A 21,483-nucleotide genomic window follows, 5' to 3' on the forward strand; every position below is an offset into this window, starting at 1 on the left:
AAAATGATACAATTTTTAAGTTTGAGGATACCAAAAAAGGTTCCATTTCGATACCGCTACTAGAGATATTATATCTAATTGGAAATTTATTCAGTGTCAACTAGGTCTTATGACGTTTACTTTTATTAATGGCTCAAAAGAATGACCGGGTAAGTTAAAAATGAAACACTTTTTTGGGTTTAATGACACCAAACAAATTGCCATTTTTCAATACCTTTACTAGAGACACAATATCTCTAGTTGGAAGTTTATTTAGCGCCATCCGTCGACCAAAGATATTAACCTTAATAGGCAATAAGGGGTTCCACTTAGCAGCATTAGAATCAATTAATCAATAACGTGTGATTATCAATAAAGGCTCTAGCATGAGGAAACAATGAAATCGTTTGAGCCCAGCATAGACCACCGTCATTTGTTCAGAAGATAAGACAACAAAAGTGAGGAAAATAATGTCGCAAAAACTGACCTACTGCTCCCCTTCAACGCCTCCTCTCAGTTTGCGATGCAGAGAATCCGCCACCCTTCCCGAGCCATCTTAACAGTTGTTTCCAAGGCATATATTCTTGAAAATTTTGATCTCAAAGACAAGTCTCCAACCCATCGATCCTCCCAAAAATATGTCGTTGAACCATCACCATTTTTTTTTTTTTTTACAAAAGGGCAATAAAGGAATGTTTTTATCTCGAAGATTATTCATAACCTTAATAATATTCAAATAAGTGGTGTTAGACTTGGACTTATGATCCCAAACACCAATCAAGCTATGCACCCTCGTTAATAGCTTTAATAACACACACACACCCAAATAGAATGCACGTTATTCCGGAAACACCAATCCCACTGAAAAAAGCCTGAGATCATTAAAAACCTTACTAAAACTAAAGGGATTTATTTATGTGTAGGATTTTATTAATATTTTATAATAGCCGATGAATCTTTTAATTTGACACACTAGATTTCATATTATTACAATGCTTATTATTTTCAATATGATCATGAGCCTATGTATATATATATATATATATATATATATATATATATATATATATATATATATATATATATATATATATATATATATATATATATATATGTGTGTGTGTGAGAGAGTCGCTTTCAACTTAAGTGGTTACACCATCTAAGCCGTGGTCTAAGTGGTGCGGCCATAATACATACTTTAGTGCATTAGAACCACATGGTGTGGACCACATGGTAGGTGGCTAGGACCGATAGACACTATTCCTAATTACTCATCGAGAGTCAGGAACAAAATATATCATTCATGTAAATATAAGGTTTTGATTGTTTTCAATTTTTAAGTTTAACGATGAATCGTGATTAGAACGGCTTTCCATAAAAGCTAATTAATATTACACTAAAGAAATTAAACCAAATAAAATACGTGTCTAGGAACGATTGTACTATCGTCATCCCCGTAATCCTAAAAACATTATAGATAAAAAGTAGTAGCATTTATTTACCCTAAATACTTTTTAATGTGTTTATTTTACAAAAAAAATAATAATAATAATAATAACAAATAGTAGCATCTCCCGATTTGTTCGCCTCTATTTTATAACAAGTAAGTTATTATTTTGGGCCGGCCCAAATAGCCCAGACCAAATATCGCAGGCGGGAAAAATGGCGGGGTGGAAAACGAATAACTACACCAAAACAGAGAAATGAAGCGCTACTCCGATAGTCTGATAATAACAGAATCGGTCTGCTATGTTGCTCAATGCTCGACATCCTCTTCCCGACGTCTCCGTTGAATTTATGATCTACATCTGTTGTTGGTCTTTCTCCTTCATCGACAGGTAACATTTCATCTTATTACTCTAGTTTATGCGTAATTTAGGGTTTGCAGTCATATACTCCCAAATGATCGATAATGCACATAAAGCTCAGTTCCACCCTCTAGTCTATACTATTCTTCTCTCTGTTTTGCTGTTTTTTGTGGTGCTGTGAATTTTAAACAAGGTTTGATTTAAGTGTGTTTTGTCATTTGTGTTCGTAGTGTCCCGTGTTTGCTAGGTTTTTGGGGAATTTAAATATGATAAATTATTAATTTGATGATGATAAAGTGAAGCTGCTCAACACGCGAGATTTGATCATGCTACATTTTTATTAGTTAAGAAGCCAAAAGAATCTGCATTTTGATTGAAATCCAAAAGGTGTATTGTATATTATCAATAGAGGATGCAAAATTTGTATGAAGCTGCATATAGGACACGAACACACACTTGGTAGAAATGAAATGGTAATAATGCTAAACCCCTCCCTCCATATTGGAAAACAGACATGTATGTTTCACAAAAGTAACTCAGTGGGTGCCTATATATAGGGTGTCTGTATATCGTATAGACGGAAGATTTCATGATTTAAAAACATTGCTTGATCACTACATGACCTGTACATGTATAATGAGTTAGAAAAAAGATAACACGACGAAAAAAACTACTATCCCCTGAAACTTTTGTATATTTGTTTGATTAGCAACCTGTTCTTGAAGGACCGTTTTAAGTTTTATTCATATACCATCATATTTTGGTTGTTGATGAGCACATATCTGATCTATTAATAGTTTACTACACCTTGTATTTCTATATACCACACTTCCACTATTTAGTCCATGTAACGCTTTTGTTGCAGGATAGAGACCTTTTACAATCATAGTTAGCACACCATATTTGCATAAAAATAAGCATCTTTGGCCTACTTAATTGGGACAAAATTCTTCATTTAAGAACCAAAAATTCTAATTTTTTTTTTCTCAAGTGAACATGCATAGTACTCACAGGCAGTTTTTGTAACTAGGCCTTTTAGTGGAATTTAACTTGTAGAAAATGCCATCTCCTCAAACCCTTCTCTAGATCTATGATTACTACAATGGAACTGAAAAACTATTGGAGCTAAAGGTTAACACAATTGACATAATCAATCATCTCTGTTAGTGAGAAATTTAATCTCATCGTCCCCAAAAAAATCGAGAATTTGACCAATTCCAGTTTGTTGTTCTGTTGTGATGTGGATTCAACCAAGTACATGTTGTTTAGAATGTTGTACTGTACAGCATAAATCATAAGCTGTTGTATTCTATGAACCGGTTCAAAGTAAAGGAAAATATTACCAAACAACTTTTCTGTAATTTTAATAATTACGATTTACGAATGGTAAATCTATTTGATGATTACAAAAAACTTGAAGTCAATAGGAGCCCTCCAGCAAGAACATTGAGTCAATAATGATGAGCATTTCAAGAGTTGAGTCATCATTTCTTTCTCTTGGTTGATGCCAAACGGTCCACACAATGTGTTTATAGTCTCGAGTCTCGACCCCGATTAATAAAATATCCTCCAGTCAAAGTCAAACCATTTACTTTATTATTAGAAAATTACTACAACATTTCTTTTTTTGTTTGACAATTTTTAAACCATCACACAGCTTAAACATCAAAAATAACTAATTAGGTATATTGCATTGTGTGCAACTTATATAGAATTTCAAAAATAACATTTATAGCTATTATCGTTTTCATTACAATAATGTTATAAACTGTATTATTAGACAACTATAATCAAAATAACATTATTCGTAATATGCACCCGGTTGGTGATAAAAGTAATGATGGTGCTCATAATATGCACCCATGGGCCAAAAAGAATGATAATATCGAAGAGCTAATCAATATGAAACCTAAAAAGAATGATGTAACAAATTTTAGACAAGTAGCATTAGCTTCTTTGGTTCGTGATCCCAAACAGAGAACGATTTTTAGTTTTAAAATACTCAAGCCACCAACGTGATGATGATATTAGAAGATTATATATTAAACTTGAACCATACCAACTTCAAAAATCAAAGTATTGCTCCACTCTTAGTGATCCAAATGGTCATTGTGTAATTTTCTACAAACTTGTTTTAAAAACTTTCGATAGATGGAAGCTCCATTATACTTAAATCTTAGCTCCACCCGTGGCATTACATGTAACAAATAAGACATATGCAATAGCGCTACACAAATAATAAATTGAAAATGCATCAAATTCGAAGTTGAAAGTTGAAACACCCAAATATAAAAATAAAAGTTTAACAATAATGTTGGTGTTAATGAACACTATAACATTATATTTGATATTTAATATCCGCTTTTTATGTAGTAATCGTGTTGGACCGGAACACTTTTGCATCAAATGACAAATATGGTTTTTAAAATGAAATTTGGTGTTAGATTGAGGATGTCCTAATGTATTATTATTTGTTTGAATTATTTTTATTTACAACTTAGTAGAGATAATAACGCATCCGTACCAAGTAATTTTAATAACGGTTCATGAAGTCAACACAAAATTTTGAATAATAAGTTTTCAAAAACTATATTATTCAAATATTATTATTCAAAAGTCATTTTCGTTTGCTACACACTCGAGAAACTAAGAACCGAAATGAAGTTAATGGTTGTTTGAATATAAAATGTACTATATACTTTTTTTAAATAATATTTTTTGCAATATAATATATGATATGTAGTATCATTCCGTAGATACCGACATTATAATTTTACGATTGGGATTTTCTAATATGTGCCTTAAGGGCACATATAAAAAGTATTAATTATGAAAAATATTACCATAATTAAATTCAAAATACATTTATTATGGAAATTATTAATGCACTTCACATTTAATTATGATAATACTTCTTATAATTAATGTATTTTATAATTAATTATGGTAATATATATCATCAATTAATACTTCTTATATGTGCCCTTAAGGCATATATTATAAAATCCCTGATAATTTGTTGAATAAGTTTTTGGTTTGTAGACAAATACATGTCATATACCAAGCATCGGTAAATTGATAAATTATAAACGACTTCAATCTTTGTTTTTAAGAGGGACGATCAAGTCCGTAAATAAGGATGAAATTGAACCCTTTGATAAATATGCATGTGTTTTTTCCAAAATTCTGGGGAAAAACAAAAGAAAGATAAATTAATCATTTTACATTCATTTAATACCTGATTTAATGGTGTTAATTAAAAAAATCAGTGATGCAAGATTTGAAAATCATAATGACCGATAATAAAGCGTTTTGCAATATTGTCATGAAGTTGCTATTTTTTTGAAAATCACGCGTACCATTCTTGAAATTTTATCTAAGTTTAATTATAAATGAAAATTTTAAAAATTATTCAATTTCTTTTATCAAACTGTATTCTAATTTAACATGTGGTCGTATTACTCAATTTTTTATATAAGATTCTCACCCCTAATAATTATTGTTTTTATGGTTTGAAATTAAGTTGTATTTAAAAAATAACAAATATATTTTTTCAAAGAATGTTTTTGAACGGTTTTTTAGATATAAAAGTGAGAAAATTTTGAAATATGAGTTGTTTTTCTGAAGAAAATATAATAGTTTTGATGAAGTTTTCCGTATATGTTACTGGATATTGATTTCGACATCTTCCAGATTGTATATCTATCAAATTGGGTTTTATACTTTATAGTCCATCTGAAAATGAATGCAACATTTAATACATTACAAGAATGATGACAAAAAATAAAACTTATAATAAAATCAAATACTATCTTATATTATAAGTATTAATCCTGCGTAACAAAAAACAATATCTAAAGAAAAAACATTCTAATATCTCGCAATATATGGTAGATAACAAATGTGATTTGCCAAATCGAACCAACTAGAAACGAATCTGCTTATTCAGCGGATGAGCCGACGCATATTCAACCGGCGGGATCACCAATAACATAAGAAGCGCCAGAATCCCCACCGGAAAGAACATCAACATCATCGGTGGTGGCGGCAATGGCGGAAGCATTGGCGGCACAACCAGAAGCGACGCGGTTACGATAATAAGTAAGCCCACCAACTTCATATCGAGTCTCTTCTTCTGTATTTCTCGAATTCTCGTTTTTCCGTTCATAAACTTGGAGTTTTCGCTTCCTGCTATCAGAGATCCTGCTTTGAGCTTCTGTTAATGGAGAAGCGACCATGGTTATTTAAACAGTTGCGAAGATGAGTGAGGAATCAGAAGAGAATCAAAACGTTGATAACATCAAATCCCGATGCGATACGTCGTGCAGAAGATCTGTCTACCAAATCATCCTTTTTTTTTAATCTTTTTTTCTATTTGCAAATCTTATTATAATATAATATGTAAATATATCATACACTGCACCTTCAAAAAATTCAAATATCATAAGATTGTCTTCGATCATCGGTTAAGAAACCTTTTTAAGTTGCTGTTTACGCATTAAATTTATACGATATAACTTATCATGTTTCAAAAACATTCATAATCAATTACATTTTAAAATATTTTTTTTATAAAAATTAGTTTAAAATATTTAAGATAATTATAGTCATAAGCTTGTTCTGATGTAAAGAGTTTGTTAGTTGCAGTATAACGGTTGAGTTTTAAAAACATAAGGACATATATTAATATTATCGGTGCCATACCGCGAAAGATATTCATTTTATACAATAATGATAGTTATGATATACATTTTAAAAAAGATCATCTAAGAAGACGGCCATGTTCTAGAAGTTTGTCAATCATTATATATATATATATATATATATATATATATATATATATATATATATATATATATATATATATATATATATATATATATATATATATATATATATATATATATATATATATATAGAGAGAGAGAGAGAGAGAGAGAGAGAAAGAGAGAGGTTCTGTTAAGATTAAAAAAAAATAATGATCTTGAAATTCAACCTCAACTACATATTTCACATCTGTTACTCTAACCCTTGGCGTACCAGCGCGACAGGTCTGTTATAATCATAAATGATTATATTGCCCCGTTCGTTCCTTTCTCCTCCGCCACCATCCCCACCACTTCCAACTCCGTCACTTATATCACAGTCACCTCTACCATAACCATCTCTTTTGCCACAAACTGTAATAATCATATGTGATTACTTAATCTATGAACAGACATATGTATAATCATTTGTGATTAGACATATACGTATAAACATGTATAACCATATATGATTATACATCTCTATCATATAACCATTTATGATTAAGCATACATTGTTGATGACGGTACATTGGAGCGTTAGAATAGCAAATGAGAAATATGTGGTTGAAATTGTATCTCAAAATCTCTATTTTTTTTTAATCTCAAATGAACCGTTCTATATATATATATATATATATATATATATATATATATATATATATATATATATATATATATATATATATATATATATATATATATATATATATATATATATATATATATATATATATATATATATATATATATATATCGTGTTTTAATATAAATATCTCACTATAACTCATATCCAAAAAAAATTGGCCATCAAAAAAGATATTTATATAATTGATCACATTTTGCCCTTCAACTTAGTGACTAAAGTGTGTAATTTCATACAAGTGGTTAGTGTCCAAACAATAACACAACTAAAATATTGCTAGTATTCCATAATTGACATAAAATGTGGGTATTAGTACGAATTGACTTGAGCTTCTCAGATTATACGATTAACCAAAAAAAATTATAATTCAAAAAAGAAATCACCTTTTAAGAATGATATAGCCATGTTAAAAATATGGTGTAAGAGAAGAAGTGGTGTCATTTATGTTGTATTTCTACATTGCCAATTTAAATGTCATCTCATCTTTCTCATACTACATATTCAATTTGTCATTTAGAAATGATCGACTTATCATAAAAAAATTTGAATTATTGGTAAAAGAATAAAAACAAATACTTATTTTTTTACGATCTGTCTCATCTACAAAGAGTTGTTGAACGCTTTTGTCATGCCATGGTCAAGGAGCGGTGTTCCCTTGACATGCCATGGTCCACATCAACATGTCGAAAAACGGTACCGAACCACTCCGTCTAACCTAATAAAAACCACCGATATTTTTAACATCTAATGTTCTAAATTTGTTATCAGAATTTATCTCACAGTTTAAGAAGTCAGAAAAATTTGATCACCCAAGTTTTTTTACTCGTTTTACACTTTTACCATTAAACTCTTATTTTCGTTAATAAAATATCATTTTTGATCGGCTATTAAAAGTTTAGCTTGTTTCTGACAACCATGGTCATGAAGATGATGATTTAAGCGTGCATTAAAAATTTTCCGAGAGAAAATGAGAATTTTAAAAACACGTTTAACTCAACAATTTTTCAAAATTCTTTACGGAAAATGGAAAATTTTCTTTTTCCAAAATTATAAAAAACTTAGAAAAAAAAAAAAAAAAATTGTTATTGTTTTTCATATTTTTTTAATTCTAAAAACTTCTAAAGTATAAACACACCCACCTCTACCTACCCCCAACCCACCACACTTATGCCTAAGCTTCACCCCACAAACACACCCACCCACCATCTCCACTACCACTACCGCAATCACCGACCTACCATCACCACCGTCACTACCCCATCATGGCCTCACGGCCAGCACCACCACCACCGCTGCCTATCATCACCCTTGTACCCATGTTTAAATGCACGGGTTATTTCAAGGAGAATATTTCTTTTGCTTTAATTAAGTAATGATATAATCACCAATCTTGAAAGGACTGTTTTCCTTATTTAGTGATTTAAGAAGTTTTAATTGTTTTGCTTTTTGGTTGGACAAGGCAGACTATTTTTTTTATGAATAAGTAAGATTCTTATCTTCGGAATTATTTTCACTCTATTGTTGTTTTCCTTCCTCTTCAAGATCCCTATCAAACACGTTTTGTAGTTTTCTAGAACCGAAAAAAATAAATAAAATAAATAAGTTTTAACTAAATACGTTTTCAAAATTTTCCAATGAAAACGGAAAAGAAAATGTGTTTTACCTTATAACTAAACGCAACATAAGTTTTTCTCCGCTCTTCTTTCTGTCCTCTCTCATTTATTTGACTTATCTGTGACTTAAAGAAAAACTCACTCCACTCTTCTGATGAACATGACAAAGATCTGTGCTTGTGGAACGCACGATTACAAACACATGATTTCTGGAACACAAATACACACATACACAATTTCTTAACTTATAGAGGCATGATTTCTTGAACAAACACACGAGAACAAAAAGTCCCAACAGAATCTTGATTACTGGAATTGAATTTTGGGTTTCTAGGGATGAACCCAAAAAAAATCAAAGTTAATGGTGGTATGAAGATCTTGTTCAAAACGGATTTCTGGGTTTCTTGTTTCTGGATCCATGAAGATCGTGAACACACACACTCATATCTGCTCACAGTTTTCATATTCGATTTTTGGGTTTCACCCCCAAATTTTTATAGATGAGGATGCATTCTTTTATCTTTTAAATTTAAAAGCTCACCTTAAAAATAAATAAATAAATAAAAACCTGATAATCACATCAATTTGGAAATTGAGATTTCGAGATTTTTTACAAACGTGATACAAAAATCTTAACATAAACACATTTTGCATACATGTACGAACCTATACACATTGGTATGTATACATGTATTACACATTGAGTGTGCATATACGGATGTATGTATCCACATCTGTACACGCTAGAAAGCTATGTGTTTGTCCACATCTGTACACATATGGCATAGACACAGATTCATCAACATCTATGCATATATATCGTATATGCATAACATGCATACATCTGTACACATATGTATCTGTTTTTTTATGATCAATTTTCTTGATTCAAATATGATGATTCCATAACTCATATACAAGAATGCCTTTTTCTTTGGCTATCCAGACCTAATAGTAATACAAATATAAAAGCAATCCAACTCAAACTAATTAACCAAGATAACAAATCTAAAGCAAGTTCAGCCACATTTTTTTTTTCTTTTTTTCCTTTTTTACTTTTTTTTTTTTTTCTATTTTCCATTTTTCCTACATACAGAAGTAGAATATAAATATAACAGATGCTAAAAAAAAGTGATGGAAAAGAAACCTAACATTTGTCAATGACTCGCATCTCCAAGATGAATTATCTTATCCTTCATAATCTTCAACCCATCATCCTTTGCTGCTTTCTATTTTTGGACCGAATGAACACACTGAGGATGAAAAAGAAAATGACCATTTTACCCTTTTGTAGGAAGTGATGCTGAAAAAAACTGTTGTTGTTAGCTGTTACTCACCAACATGAACATGATAGTATATGATGAAGTAGGTTTGATAATGATGAGTCAACGGCAATAAATGGCTTGATCAATTAGTGGAGGAATTTGTTTAATTTCAGTTCCAAGCTCCTGCTCAATCCGATACCTGTACCATTAATACCCATGAATATAGTTATAGTTATACCACAGAATTAGAAAATAGGGGTAATTCTGGTAATGCATTCATGTTACATTAAAATAACACTTACAAGTTGAATCTGTCTTCAAAGGTTATCAAATTCACAGCCAACCCAAGATGCCCAAACCTTCCCGAACGACCCACCTATAAATTTATTAGAAAATTATAATCAATCACAGTCAAAGGGCAACATACTTGATACTTCACTTCATCAACATTCAAAAGCAGATACATAGATGAGTATTCTTGTAAGTAATTATAATACAGAAGGTTACAGGTTAAATCACTTATCACCCACCCTGTGTAGATACGTTTCAGCATTCCTGGGAAAATCAAAGTTAATAACAACATTAACTGCCTGAATGTCTATCCCCCTTGTAAATAAATCTGTAAAGAAAGCCATATCACAACGCATTCATTTATTATTAGTATTTTTTTTTTCTTTAAAAAAACTCATTATACATACAAAAATCCAATTAGTAAGTAAATCATGATAAGCATACCAGTACAAACAAGGTTCCTGCATGCACCATTGCGGAAGTCATGGAACACCCGATTCCTGTGATCTTGCAACATTTTAGCATGAATATAGAAGCAGGAGTAACCCAGCTCTGTAATTTTCTTAGCTAAGAGCTCAACCCGATTCACAGAGTTGCAGAAGATGATAGATTGGTTGATTTGCAGCTGTTTTTGTTAATCACCCAACCAAATAAAAACAACATCAATCAACAACAATAACATTTTCTTATCAAGGTCAACCTATTCTACTTTCAAAAACCTATCCAATTATACCATTATACTTCCACTTTTTTTCTTATACACTGACATTCCTATAAATAATTGCATAGATTTTTTAAAATATAATATTCTAACTGGAAGAAATGGAAGTATGATGCTATAATAAACTAATCAGTACAAGTATGTTGCTGTTTCTTGCATTTATTATTCCTTGAAAATAAATATCTAGCAAAGACAGACCTAACCTTGGAAAAAAGTGTATTGAGGCAGTGGACCTTCTGTCTTTCTTCTACAAAAGCATAAAACTGTGTGATACCTTTAAGAGTAAGCTCATCCATTAAATTAACCACATAAGGGTTTTTCAAGTATCTATCTCTGAAATCTTTCACTGTAACTGGAAATGTTGCTGAAAACATCAAAATTTGTCGGGGTTCAGGAAGGAATCGAATCAGCTGTTCCACTGAAGGTTGAAACTCTGGGGACAACAGTTTATCAGCCTGCATCCATATCATAACTCAAATCTTAAAACTCTCACAATATCATGTATATAAGACCACATATCAGACATATTTAGAAAGATTCAAAGTAATGACACTTTAGTTTAAAATTTAAATACCTCATCCATGACTAGCATTGCACATTCAGTCAAATTGCATATTCCCTTCTTGGTAAGATCAAGAATTCTTCCAGGAGTGCCAACCAGCAAATGGACAGGTTGATATAATCGCATAATATCATCTTTCAAACTTGTTCCTCCAGTAGTCACCATTACTTGAATTTGTAAATGTTTTCCAAGTTCCTTGCAAACTTGGGATGTTTGAAGAGCCAACTCTCTTGTTGGAACTAATATGACAACTGTAATTTTTTTTAAAACAACTGTTAATATCATATTACTAAACTGTATAGCAGAACAAGGTTGTAGAAATAAATGTAACCTTGAATATTATTCTTATCCGTATCGATCTTTTCAAGAGCTGGGATGCAGAAGGCTGCTGTCTTTCCAGTTCCATTTTTTGCTCTTGCAAGAATATCACTTCCAGTCAATGCAATAGGGATGCTTTCTTCCTGTATAGGAGATGGCCTTTCAAAACCCTTTTCATAAATTCCCATAAGTAGCTCCCTTTTCAGAAAATAGTCCTCAAATTCATTGCCTTTTGTAGCAGTAACATCCTGTAATATATTTGGCATACAGGAATTAGGCTAGTGAACTCTCTACCAGTTGTTACTGCATAAACAATTCTTATAAGAAAATGAGACAATACAAGGTATATATGAGGTATGCAAATGCATCACAGAAAAATAAATAAATAAATTGTGTTACACCATATGTACCTCAGTCCTGTAACGGGTATCTGCTGCAGGTATGTTCAATTGTGCCTTCCATTCTTGAGAGCTAAACCAGCAAAATGCACAAACATAAGTTCATCATTCTCTGATTTCAGGACTACATGGTCTCAAAGAAAATAGGCATGTGCAATTGATCACTCAAAGAGTACGTACATACATAAATGCGTTTATATTCTCTTTTACACGCCGACATTATATGAATTCGTTATCTGATTGAGTTATAAAATGCCTGGTCAATAGGCGTTACAGTAAGGGGCATATGGCTTCAAACTCGAAATTTGATTTTCATATCAAAAGGTAAATGATCCTCGATATGATCCCAAAATTACTACATGTATGACGACATTAAGAAAGGTTGCATTAATCGTCTCCAGAACTCGAAAACCATTTATGAATAACAGATACGAAACCCTTACACTAAGCTAGTAATGTGACGTCATTAGAACAAAAAATAAAGCAATTGAAAATTCAAGAAACCAAAATCATGAATTAGAATACAGAATTTACCTTGAATCAACACTGACATCTGAATATACGGATTTTTCAACTTCGTTATTAACATTAGCAGCCGAAGAATCAGGAGCATTAGCGTTAGGGTTCCGTCTTAGCCACTGTTGCTGCGTGTTGTTTTGTTGTCCGGTCTGCTGCCTCTGCGTGTACTGTGGTTGCTGCCGCTGCTGCTGAAATTGATTTTGATGAGTAGGGTTTCGAGGTTGATGGTAGTAATTAGGGTTTGGATGGTAACTGCCACCGCCACCACCGTCGTACACTCCGCCACTTCCACGACCGTTGCCAATACCGGGAGGATATCGGCGATTGTTGCTACTGCTATTATCCATTGGAAGATGACAGTCACGAAGTTGGTTTCTTTAGTAGAGTGATTTTGACCGTTGTAAGAAGACGAACCTTTGCCCAATATACGATCACTTTAGGTTTTCAGATCATATGGATTTGTTCGCTCAACATAAACGTGACAGCGTTTTTTGTTAGTAGCCAAATTAAGGGAAATTAATTAATCTAAAACCTATAAACAACCATTTCAATAAAAATAAACAACAATTCTTTTTTTTTAGAAAAATGACGGTATGATCCGGAATACCATGTTGCAGAGTACGGAGTTTTGTTTCGGAGGTGTGATCAGAAATACGATATTTCGGATTATTTATGATCTTGTTCCGGAGTGGGTGCGGTCAGTGAGGATGATGTCCGGAATCCGATGCTTCGTACCTTGCGGACTGAAAATTTGTATTTCGGATTAAAGTCTGGAACGCCCGTACATTCCGAAGTGGTGTTCCCGAGAGTTAGAATTAGGTTTTTTTGTGTGTTTTTTCTTCCAAATATGCAATATATTTGTGTGTTTAATATATTTGTGTGTTTGATATTTTTCATAAATGTTTCGGAATAAGTACGTATACATGTTTTTTTGAGTTCTAGTTTCTAATGGAGGATAATGGCAACGTATCGATGGATGTATGTATTATCTTGCTCCGGATTACATATGCTTTGGTGTAGATATAAATAATGATATCAACTTCATTGGGTTAGTTATGTTGGTTGTTTCCAAGTCCATGTTACACACTAATCAAATTTGTATATCTTTTCAATGTCCTGGATAAAATATACTATACCTCACAACACAATACAATTGTTTGTTGTTAATAATGTTATAAAAAGTGATATTAATCGGTTTCCCGATAAAATCGTTCTGGAAATGGTTATTTCGATGCTAAAAGTAATCAAATTTGTAATTTATTACTTATGACAACCAATCATGTCCTTCTTACAATGACCTTATACATGGGGGCGGTTATGTGTTTAAAGGTAAGGTTGTTGTTCATGTTGACCTTATTGTTGATGTTAATAAATCTGCGAATGATGAGGCAAAACTAATGATGTTGGTTGATGATGGTAATATAATTCCACATGGAGAGTCGGTTGAACATTTTTAGAATTACACTGAATTTGATGGGGATGATCATGAACCTTTTACCACTGCCCGAATTAGCTCAACAAAATTGTAAAGGGGATACAACGCACAACTATAATTCTTCTCTGAAGTTATACCAACTCTTCAAAACCAAATAAGCACATAAGCTTAAATTATGAATGAGAAATGTTAGTGAAGGTTTCCAATATAAAGTGAAAAAGTCTACAAAACACAAGTTTGAAGTTGTTTGCTATATGGATAATTGTGATTGGCGGATTAGGGCAACAAAACATAATACTACTCATACATTTCAAGTGGTTAAACTATCGGAGAAACACGCTTGCTCAAACACACAACTACATCCCCTCGCCGACAAGCCAACAAAAAAGGTAATGGGTTACTTCTTGAAGAGCATACTAGTTTATAGTACCCGTAATATGTTGCGGGGGAAACATATGTGTTCACTTCAATTAGAATATTAATTAAGTTTTAGGTTCGAGCGTTACAAATATGTTTACGTCCTATTATTATCATTGATGACATGCACCTTAAAGGAAAAATACTTGGGCAACATGTTCCTATCAGTAGGCATGGATGACGATAACCAAATCCTCCATGTTGCATTTGGTGTTGGGAAAACTGAAAGTGGAGAGTCGTGGATTTGGTTTTTATCAAGACCTAAAAAAATGTATTGGGTACATGCCATATTTGGCTATCATATCAAATAGAGCCAAATCAATAGAAATGGTCATTCAAGTGGTGTTCCCGAATGCATATCACGAACTCTGTTGTTGTCACATCCTCAATTTCATGGCTAGAAAATACCGATTTGTTTATGCTTATTTAAAAACCCTAGTATCGTTTTTGAAGAATAATATTGCAGAATTTGTTCCCAAAAATATGATAAATATATTATCAAAGAATTTATGAAGAAATGTATTTTATTTATATGTTAAAACATTGGGATGTCATCGTAAATATAGAAATATAAGCATAATGAAATATTACAAGCCTTGCATTAATTAAACTAGTGGCCTAATATTGTAACGTCCCATTCCTAGTACACATTTAATTCATTTAAAGTATTCATTTTGTAAGAGCTATTGGTAGCCCTAACTCGTCGAGTAGATGTCAGTTTGGACGCAGGGTTTAAGTGAACTACTCGACAAGCGAGAGCCTAGACTCAACGAGTAGGGCCGCTAGGAGGAAACCCTAATCTTCATATATGGCCTCCACCTTAGCCTCCATCACCTTCACACCTTACTCTCGAAACCCTAATCAAAAAAGAGGTTGTAGATTCGGAACTTGTGTTGCATTTCAAACCTTTTGAATGTATAAAGCTTATACCTTGTCTTCTTTTCAGTTTGATCTTCTTTTAGGCTTGCATGTTGTCACTTTTGGACCATTTCCAAGGTCATTTCCGAGATTTGAACTCTTAGTGATGTAAGGACTCCAGATCTGGGCACTCTTGAGCTCTATAAGCTCAAAGTTGCCACCTTTATTCAGCCATGGCCCTATTCCATGATGTATACCTCCATTTTTACTTGACATTGGTCTTTTAGCTCCATAACACCATGCATACACGTAAAGTTAGCAACTTTATGTGTAATGTTAGCCTAAGGAGTCCAGATCTATGAGTTGGAAGCGTTGGAATTTATTTGAGTCAACTGTATGGATTTGTCATATGGGGGACTCGACGAGTTGTTCATGCGACTCGGTGAGTCGAGTTGTGGTTCCCCAACATTCTCTGATTTTGAGTGAACCCGTTGACTATAGGAAGTGACTCAACTATGTAATGCCCTAAAACAGGTATGACTTGAAACCCTCGATGATTTTCAAATTTGGCAGACATGTTCCCCTGGAGTATGTCGGGCGTACTTATGGGTACGCTTAGCATACTCTGCATAAAGTGATCGCGGGGACATATTGTGTACGCGGGGCGTACGTAAGGGGACGCCGGACGTACGTAATTGAAGGCCAAAACCCTAAATCCAGACTTGGCCCCTATTTAAACACCTTTTAACCTCTTGGACTAAACCCTATCAGCCTCTCTAGCCCCATTTCGTCTACTTCTAACTGAGTTAGTGTGGGAGTGAGAGTTTGAGCTTAAAAAGAAGGTTTTGGTGGCCGTTTTGGAGACCTCTTAAGAAGGAGAGTTGCTAGGCAAGCTTGGGATGGTTGGTGCCTCAAGAATCTGCATTGTGGTCATCTTACAAGGCTTCTGGAGGTAAAAAGCTTGCACCTTTCCATCTAAATCCTTAGATCTGGCTAGGGTTTTCTATTTTTGTCCCTTTGGTTGATTTTGGACCTCTTTTGGCGAGTTAAGCAACTACATGAGATGAGAATGATAGATCTGAGGTCCCTTGGTCATTTAGAAGCATAAAAATGGAGTCTTGGTGGATGTATTAGTCTCATGCAAGGGCTAAAGACCTTGGAAAGGCCTTAATGGAAGTGTTGGAAGTTTATGAGGCATGCAAGGGCATAAAGTTGGCAACTTTATACCTTAGGACGTTTTAACAAGCCTAGATCTGACTTTTGGACGTGAAGGAATCGAGCATTAAGCACTTAATGGAGGAAGTGCTTAATCTGGTCATATGCTGAGCGTAGCCCGTTGTACGCAACGCGTAGTCCCCAAACCCTCAGTACGTTGTGCGTGCCAGGATGGTACGCCGAGCGTACGCAGCACAGTTTGGCCTTAATCTGTTTTGGGCCTTTGAGACAGTGAGTCTCATTTAGTTATAGGGCTTGGTTGTATTATGTGGGTTATGGGCTTTTTCATCTGTATGGGTCATGGATGCAATAGTTGGGCCTTATTGGGCCAAAGAGGCCCATTAAGGATACTGAACTTGATCTTTGTGGCCCACTAGCAAGGAAAGGGATTTTGGGCCTTGGGGAGGGGTTTGGAGGTTGGGTTTCCCTTGGTTTATTTAAAGTCCTAACATTGATTATATTACTATTATTATTCAGCTTGGGAGATTGCGAACTGTTAGGAGGGGAGTGTTTGTATTCAGTAGACTGAGGTGAGTCTCCTCACCATACCAATGGGTCTAAGGCACCAAGGCCGACTCATTATGTGATTATGATACATGTCTTAGACATCCTATGATTTGATATGTTATGTGATTGTGTTTCTATGTCAGACCTCGGAGGGTTCCTGAGGCACTTAGGTGTAAGACCTTGGAGGGTTTCATTGGCATTTTATGTCAAATACCTCAGGGGGTTCCCGAGGCATTGGGCTAAGACCATGTGGGGGTTCCCATGGCACCCAGAGTAAGACCCTGGAGGGTTTCCAGAGCTTCCTTATGTGATTGGCATGCATGGTTTATGTGTTTTGGATAGCTGTTTAACTAGTATGTTATGTTATACGTGTTTGTTTGTGGGTGAAATGGGGAACTCACTAAGCTTTTAAGCTTACTGTTTGTGGATTTGTTTCAGATACATCTGAGCCCAGGGGCAAGGGCAAGGCGTGATGGCGCAGCGTGCACTCTATCCCTCATTTACTAGTGTGTTTTGGGACACTCTGCTGTTTTTAAAAGAAGATAATGTTGTAATGAATGTGAATTTGAAAACATATGTTTTTGGTAATTTATGGTTTATTTAAATGGTTTGATTATTGAAAAATGAAAATTTTCTTTGTAAAAATTGGGTCGTTACAAGTTGGTATTAGAGCCTTGGTTTGAGGGATTAGGGCACACTCTTGAGTGTGCCAGGACTCAAACTAAGGAAATGGTAAAATTGTTTTCAAAAGTAATACAAAACTTTTCTTTCTAAAAATGAAAAGATGAGAGTGCAACGCGGGTGATCAGCCGAGCTAAGTAAGTAGTTTCCTTATGTGTTATCCATGTTATATTGATGTTCGGTCCTAATTGATTATGTGGAAACTTGTTATGTGTATGCTTTTAAAATTGTATACATTTAGGAGCTTATAGCCTCATAATGATTGATTTGGCCTTACTTCCTGTTCTTTGTATGGTTGGGGTCTTAGGGTAGAGTCTTTTATTCGAAAGTCTTTTTGATTCTTTTATGTGTACAATTTGCATGCATTAAGGCAACATGTTATGATTGGTCTAATTGATATGAATAGGGCAAATCTTAGGACAACCTAAGATTAGTATGCGGGGTAGTTGTGGAGTATGGTTTGGTTGAGGGAAAATTTTGAGTTATCAGGTAGAGCAGTGGGGAAAGGTACAGGTAGGTGTGGAAGATAGTATTGGGCCCGTACTACTGGAAGTACAAGACATATACTCGAACCAATGTTGGATCTGATGACTTCAAGGAGGATCGGTGTGGGAAGATCCCTTATATAGTAATCCTGATCATTGCAATTTATTATATTTCTGTTCAACATGGTGGTAACACAATTTGGAGCTGAGGGATCAAGATCGGGATCTGGATCCGGGCGGGATCAATAGACACTACCAATGTCATTGATGAGAGGTTACGCGAGCTCATTGCGGCCGAGGTTACCAGGGGCATCCTTGACGCGACCCCGGTTATCTTTGGGATGGTCAAGGAGGGTATTATGGATCTCATGGAGTAGAGACTCGGATCATTCAGGGTTGAGATTGTTGCGGGTCAAGTCAGGGCACGAACTCCCTCGTTCTGAGAGTTCAAGGCGTGCGGGGTGCCAGAGTTTTTCGGGGCCAGGGACCCTATAGTCAATCGACACTGGATAACAGATATCGAGAATGCCCAGCGCACGAGTTCCTGCCCGGATGCGGTAAAGGTTGGGTTTGCTTCTTGTATGATGAGGGATAGGGCCCAAGATTGGTGAGGCGAGTTTACTAGGCAGGAGGGTCCAGCCGGAGTGGTCGAGATGTCATGGGTCGAGTTTGTTCGACGATTTGATATGGAGTTTGCACTACCCGTTGAGGTACAACGATTGGTGCGAGAGTTTCATGGGTTGCATCAGACCACCGAGACCGTGGCGGAGATCACCCCCAAGTTTCAGGAGCCAACTTTGCTGATTCCACAGTACGCTACTGATGAGGAGATGAGGCGGACCCGATATCATTCCATGCTGAGGGATGATATTCGGGAGTTTGTGATCTTTATGGGGTGCAAAACCCTGAATATGATTGTGGCGAAGGCTCGTGAGAGGGAGACGGAGTTGGAGTCCTGCACGAAGCGGAAGACCGAGCAGGTATAGATAGCAGGGGCTCAGGCTAAGAAGCCTAAGACCTCTGATTCTTCGGGTAAGGGCCAGCAGTGTCGGGGCCGGTGTGCCAAGTGTGGGAGGTCGCATAAAGGAGCATGTAGGGGTCAGGGCACAGTGTGTTATACTTGTGGTCAGTCGGGCCACGTGAGTAGGGACTACCCCAAGAAGGGCTTAATATGTTTTCATCACAACCAGACCGACCACAAGTGGGCCGATTGTCCTAGGTTGAGGGGGAGGAGCCATGGCGGTGCCAGCGCCCGCCACTATGAGGATTACTGATGGCCGCCCTATCAAGGCGCGCGGAAGCTCCAGCGGTGAAGAGCCGCACATTTCAGTTGACTACCTTGGAGGCTCAGGCAGCACCAGACGTTGTGGCTAGTATGTATGCATTCTTCTCAGCTTTATATTTATTATTTGAAGTGCTTATATATATATATATATATATATATATATATATATATATATATATATATATATGTATATATATATATATATATATATATATGTATGTATTATGTTGTTTAGGGACCTTTTTAGTCAATGGTATGTCGACACATGTTTTGTTTGATTCGGGTGCTACCCGATCTTTCATGTCTCTTGCGCTTAGCAAGAAATTATGGGACACGCCGAGGACTTTGGATACTCCGCTCGAGGTGGAGATTGCAGATGATCGCACGGTGAGTGTTGAGAGGGTATATCAGGACTGTGTCCTGAATGTGCATGGCGAAAGTTTCGCGTTGATTTGGTCCCATACCGTTGTGAGGATTGAAGGTGATTGCTAGGATTGACTGGTTGGGGGCCAACGGGGCCATGATTGATTAAGATCGTCGGTTGGTCTGGGTTTAAACCCAAAAGGGGGGGGGGGATTAATTGTAAGCACGAATCTTAGTGAGTCTCCCCAAACTACCACATATCATACACATAATCACATAATAGAAATGATCAAGTATTGTGGTGCAAGCATGTTAAATTAATAGAATGTGCAACCTTCTATTCAGGTTTGGACCTTCGTAAGTATCAAATATCCTTGCTTATTGAATTCCATGCATGTATCTAAGTTTTGTTGGTTATTGATGGTCTCTTGGTCTCATATTGATTGGAGTTTAGAGAACTATAGCGGATATTGTTGGCTAGGCTCCAGTTCTAGACCATTATCATGATAGAAGGTTGGGTCCTTGAACCCCTTCCAATCCATGCTTGCCTTGCTGGTCATTTTGAGTACATTTGAGAATCAGGGTTTGAGTTTTAGCCTTGGCCTGGTGGTGTAATGGATAAAGTCATGAACTTTATCCATTAAGTCCTTTGGAAGCTTTAGATCCGAGCTTTTAAGTTATGTTCGTTAAGGGTTAATCGCTTAATGGAAGAAGTTGTTGGGAACGTTAACCACGTCGCAGGGAGTAGAACACCACGACGTGGTTATGCACTACATCGTGTCTGTTTTGTCTGGACTTGCCATCGCGTGGTGACTGTTGACTTGTTGATAATTATATTTTGTTGTCCATTGACCATTGACGTTTGACAAGTTTGACTTTCGGTTAAACCTGAAGGTTTTGGGTTGTAGGGTGAGGTTTACCCTTTATCTGGTGATAGTCGTTTTGCAGGTTGGATCAATACAAGAGTTGAGAGTGTAACAATGTTTCTCTGGTTCTACAGTTCAAGTGAGTCTTCTCACATTGCCACGTGTGACATTATATATCCTTTGTATGATAGGACAATGGTGCTTCTAGAGTACATGAATGCTAGTTGACTATGATAACTCCTTGTTATGTATGTGCAATATAGGACACTTGGTGTCATGGTATGCTAGACAATATTTGTGACTTTTGTATGAAAGACTATGGTTGGATCACAACACATGTATGAAAGATTGTGGTTGGATCACAATACCTATATGAAAGACTGTGGATGGATCTAATCACATGTATGAAAGATTATGGTTGGATCATAACACCTGTATGAAAGATC

The 21,483-nt window shown here is 35.2% G+C and overlaps 1 protein-coding gene and 1 long non-coding RNA gene across 3 annotated transcripts; one reads left to right on the plus strand and one right to left on the minus strand.

The window, feature by feature from the left end:
* Positions 1-1,701: 1,701 nt before the first annotated feature.
* On the plus strand, positions 1,702-6,241 carry LOC145033386 (uncharacterized). Its single transcript, XR_013677516.1, has 3 exons — positions 1,702-1,817; positions 5,682-5,888; positions 5,986-6,241. It is a non-coding gene; the product is annotated as an uncharacterized LOC145033386 (long non-coding RNA).
* Positions 6,242-9,393: 3,152 nt separating this feature from the next.
* Positions 9,394-13,415, minus strand: LOC145034338 (DEAD-box ATP-dependent RNA helicase 8-like). Of its 2 annotated transcripts, XR_013678033.1 has the most exons (11): positions 12,941-13,415; positions 12,419-12,479; positions 12,022-12,256; positions 11,703-11,941; positions 11,332-11,583; positions 10,852-11,032; positions 10,647-10,735; positions 10,419-10,492; positions 10,189-10,315; positions 10,004-10,104; positions 9,394-9,620 (listed from the first exon to the last, which is right to left on the minus strand). XR_013678033.1 is itself a non-coding variant. In XM_078982725.1 (10 exons), the coding sequence occupies exons 1-9, from the start codon at positions 13,270-13,272 to the stop codon at positions 10,237-10,239; spliced, it is 1,542 nt and encodes a 513-aa protein (XP_078838851.1). In that variant the 5' UTR covers positions 13,273-13,415; the 3' UTR covers positions 9,713-10,104; positions 10,189-10,236. The 2 variants fall into 2 exon arrangements, 1 of the variants encoding a protein (XP_078838851.1); XM_078982725.1 differs by lacking the exon at positions 9,394-9,620 and having other exon boundaries at positions 9,713-10,104.
* Positions 13,416-21,483: the final 8,068 nt, after the last annotated feature.

This window comes from Lactuca saligna, chromosome 3, assembly GCF_052625555.1.
Source record: "Lactuca saligna cultivar CGN05327 chromosome 3, ASM5262555v1, whole genome shotgun sequence".
NCBI classification, from domain to species: domain Eukaryota; kingdom Viridiplantae; phylum Streptophyta; class Magnoliopsida; order Asterales; family Asteraceae; genus Lactuca; species Lactuca saligna.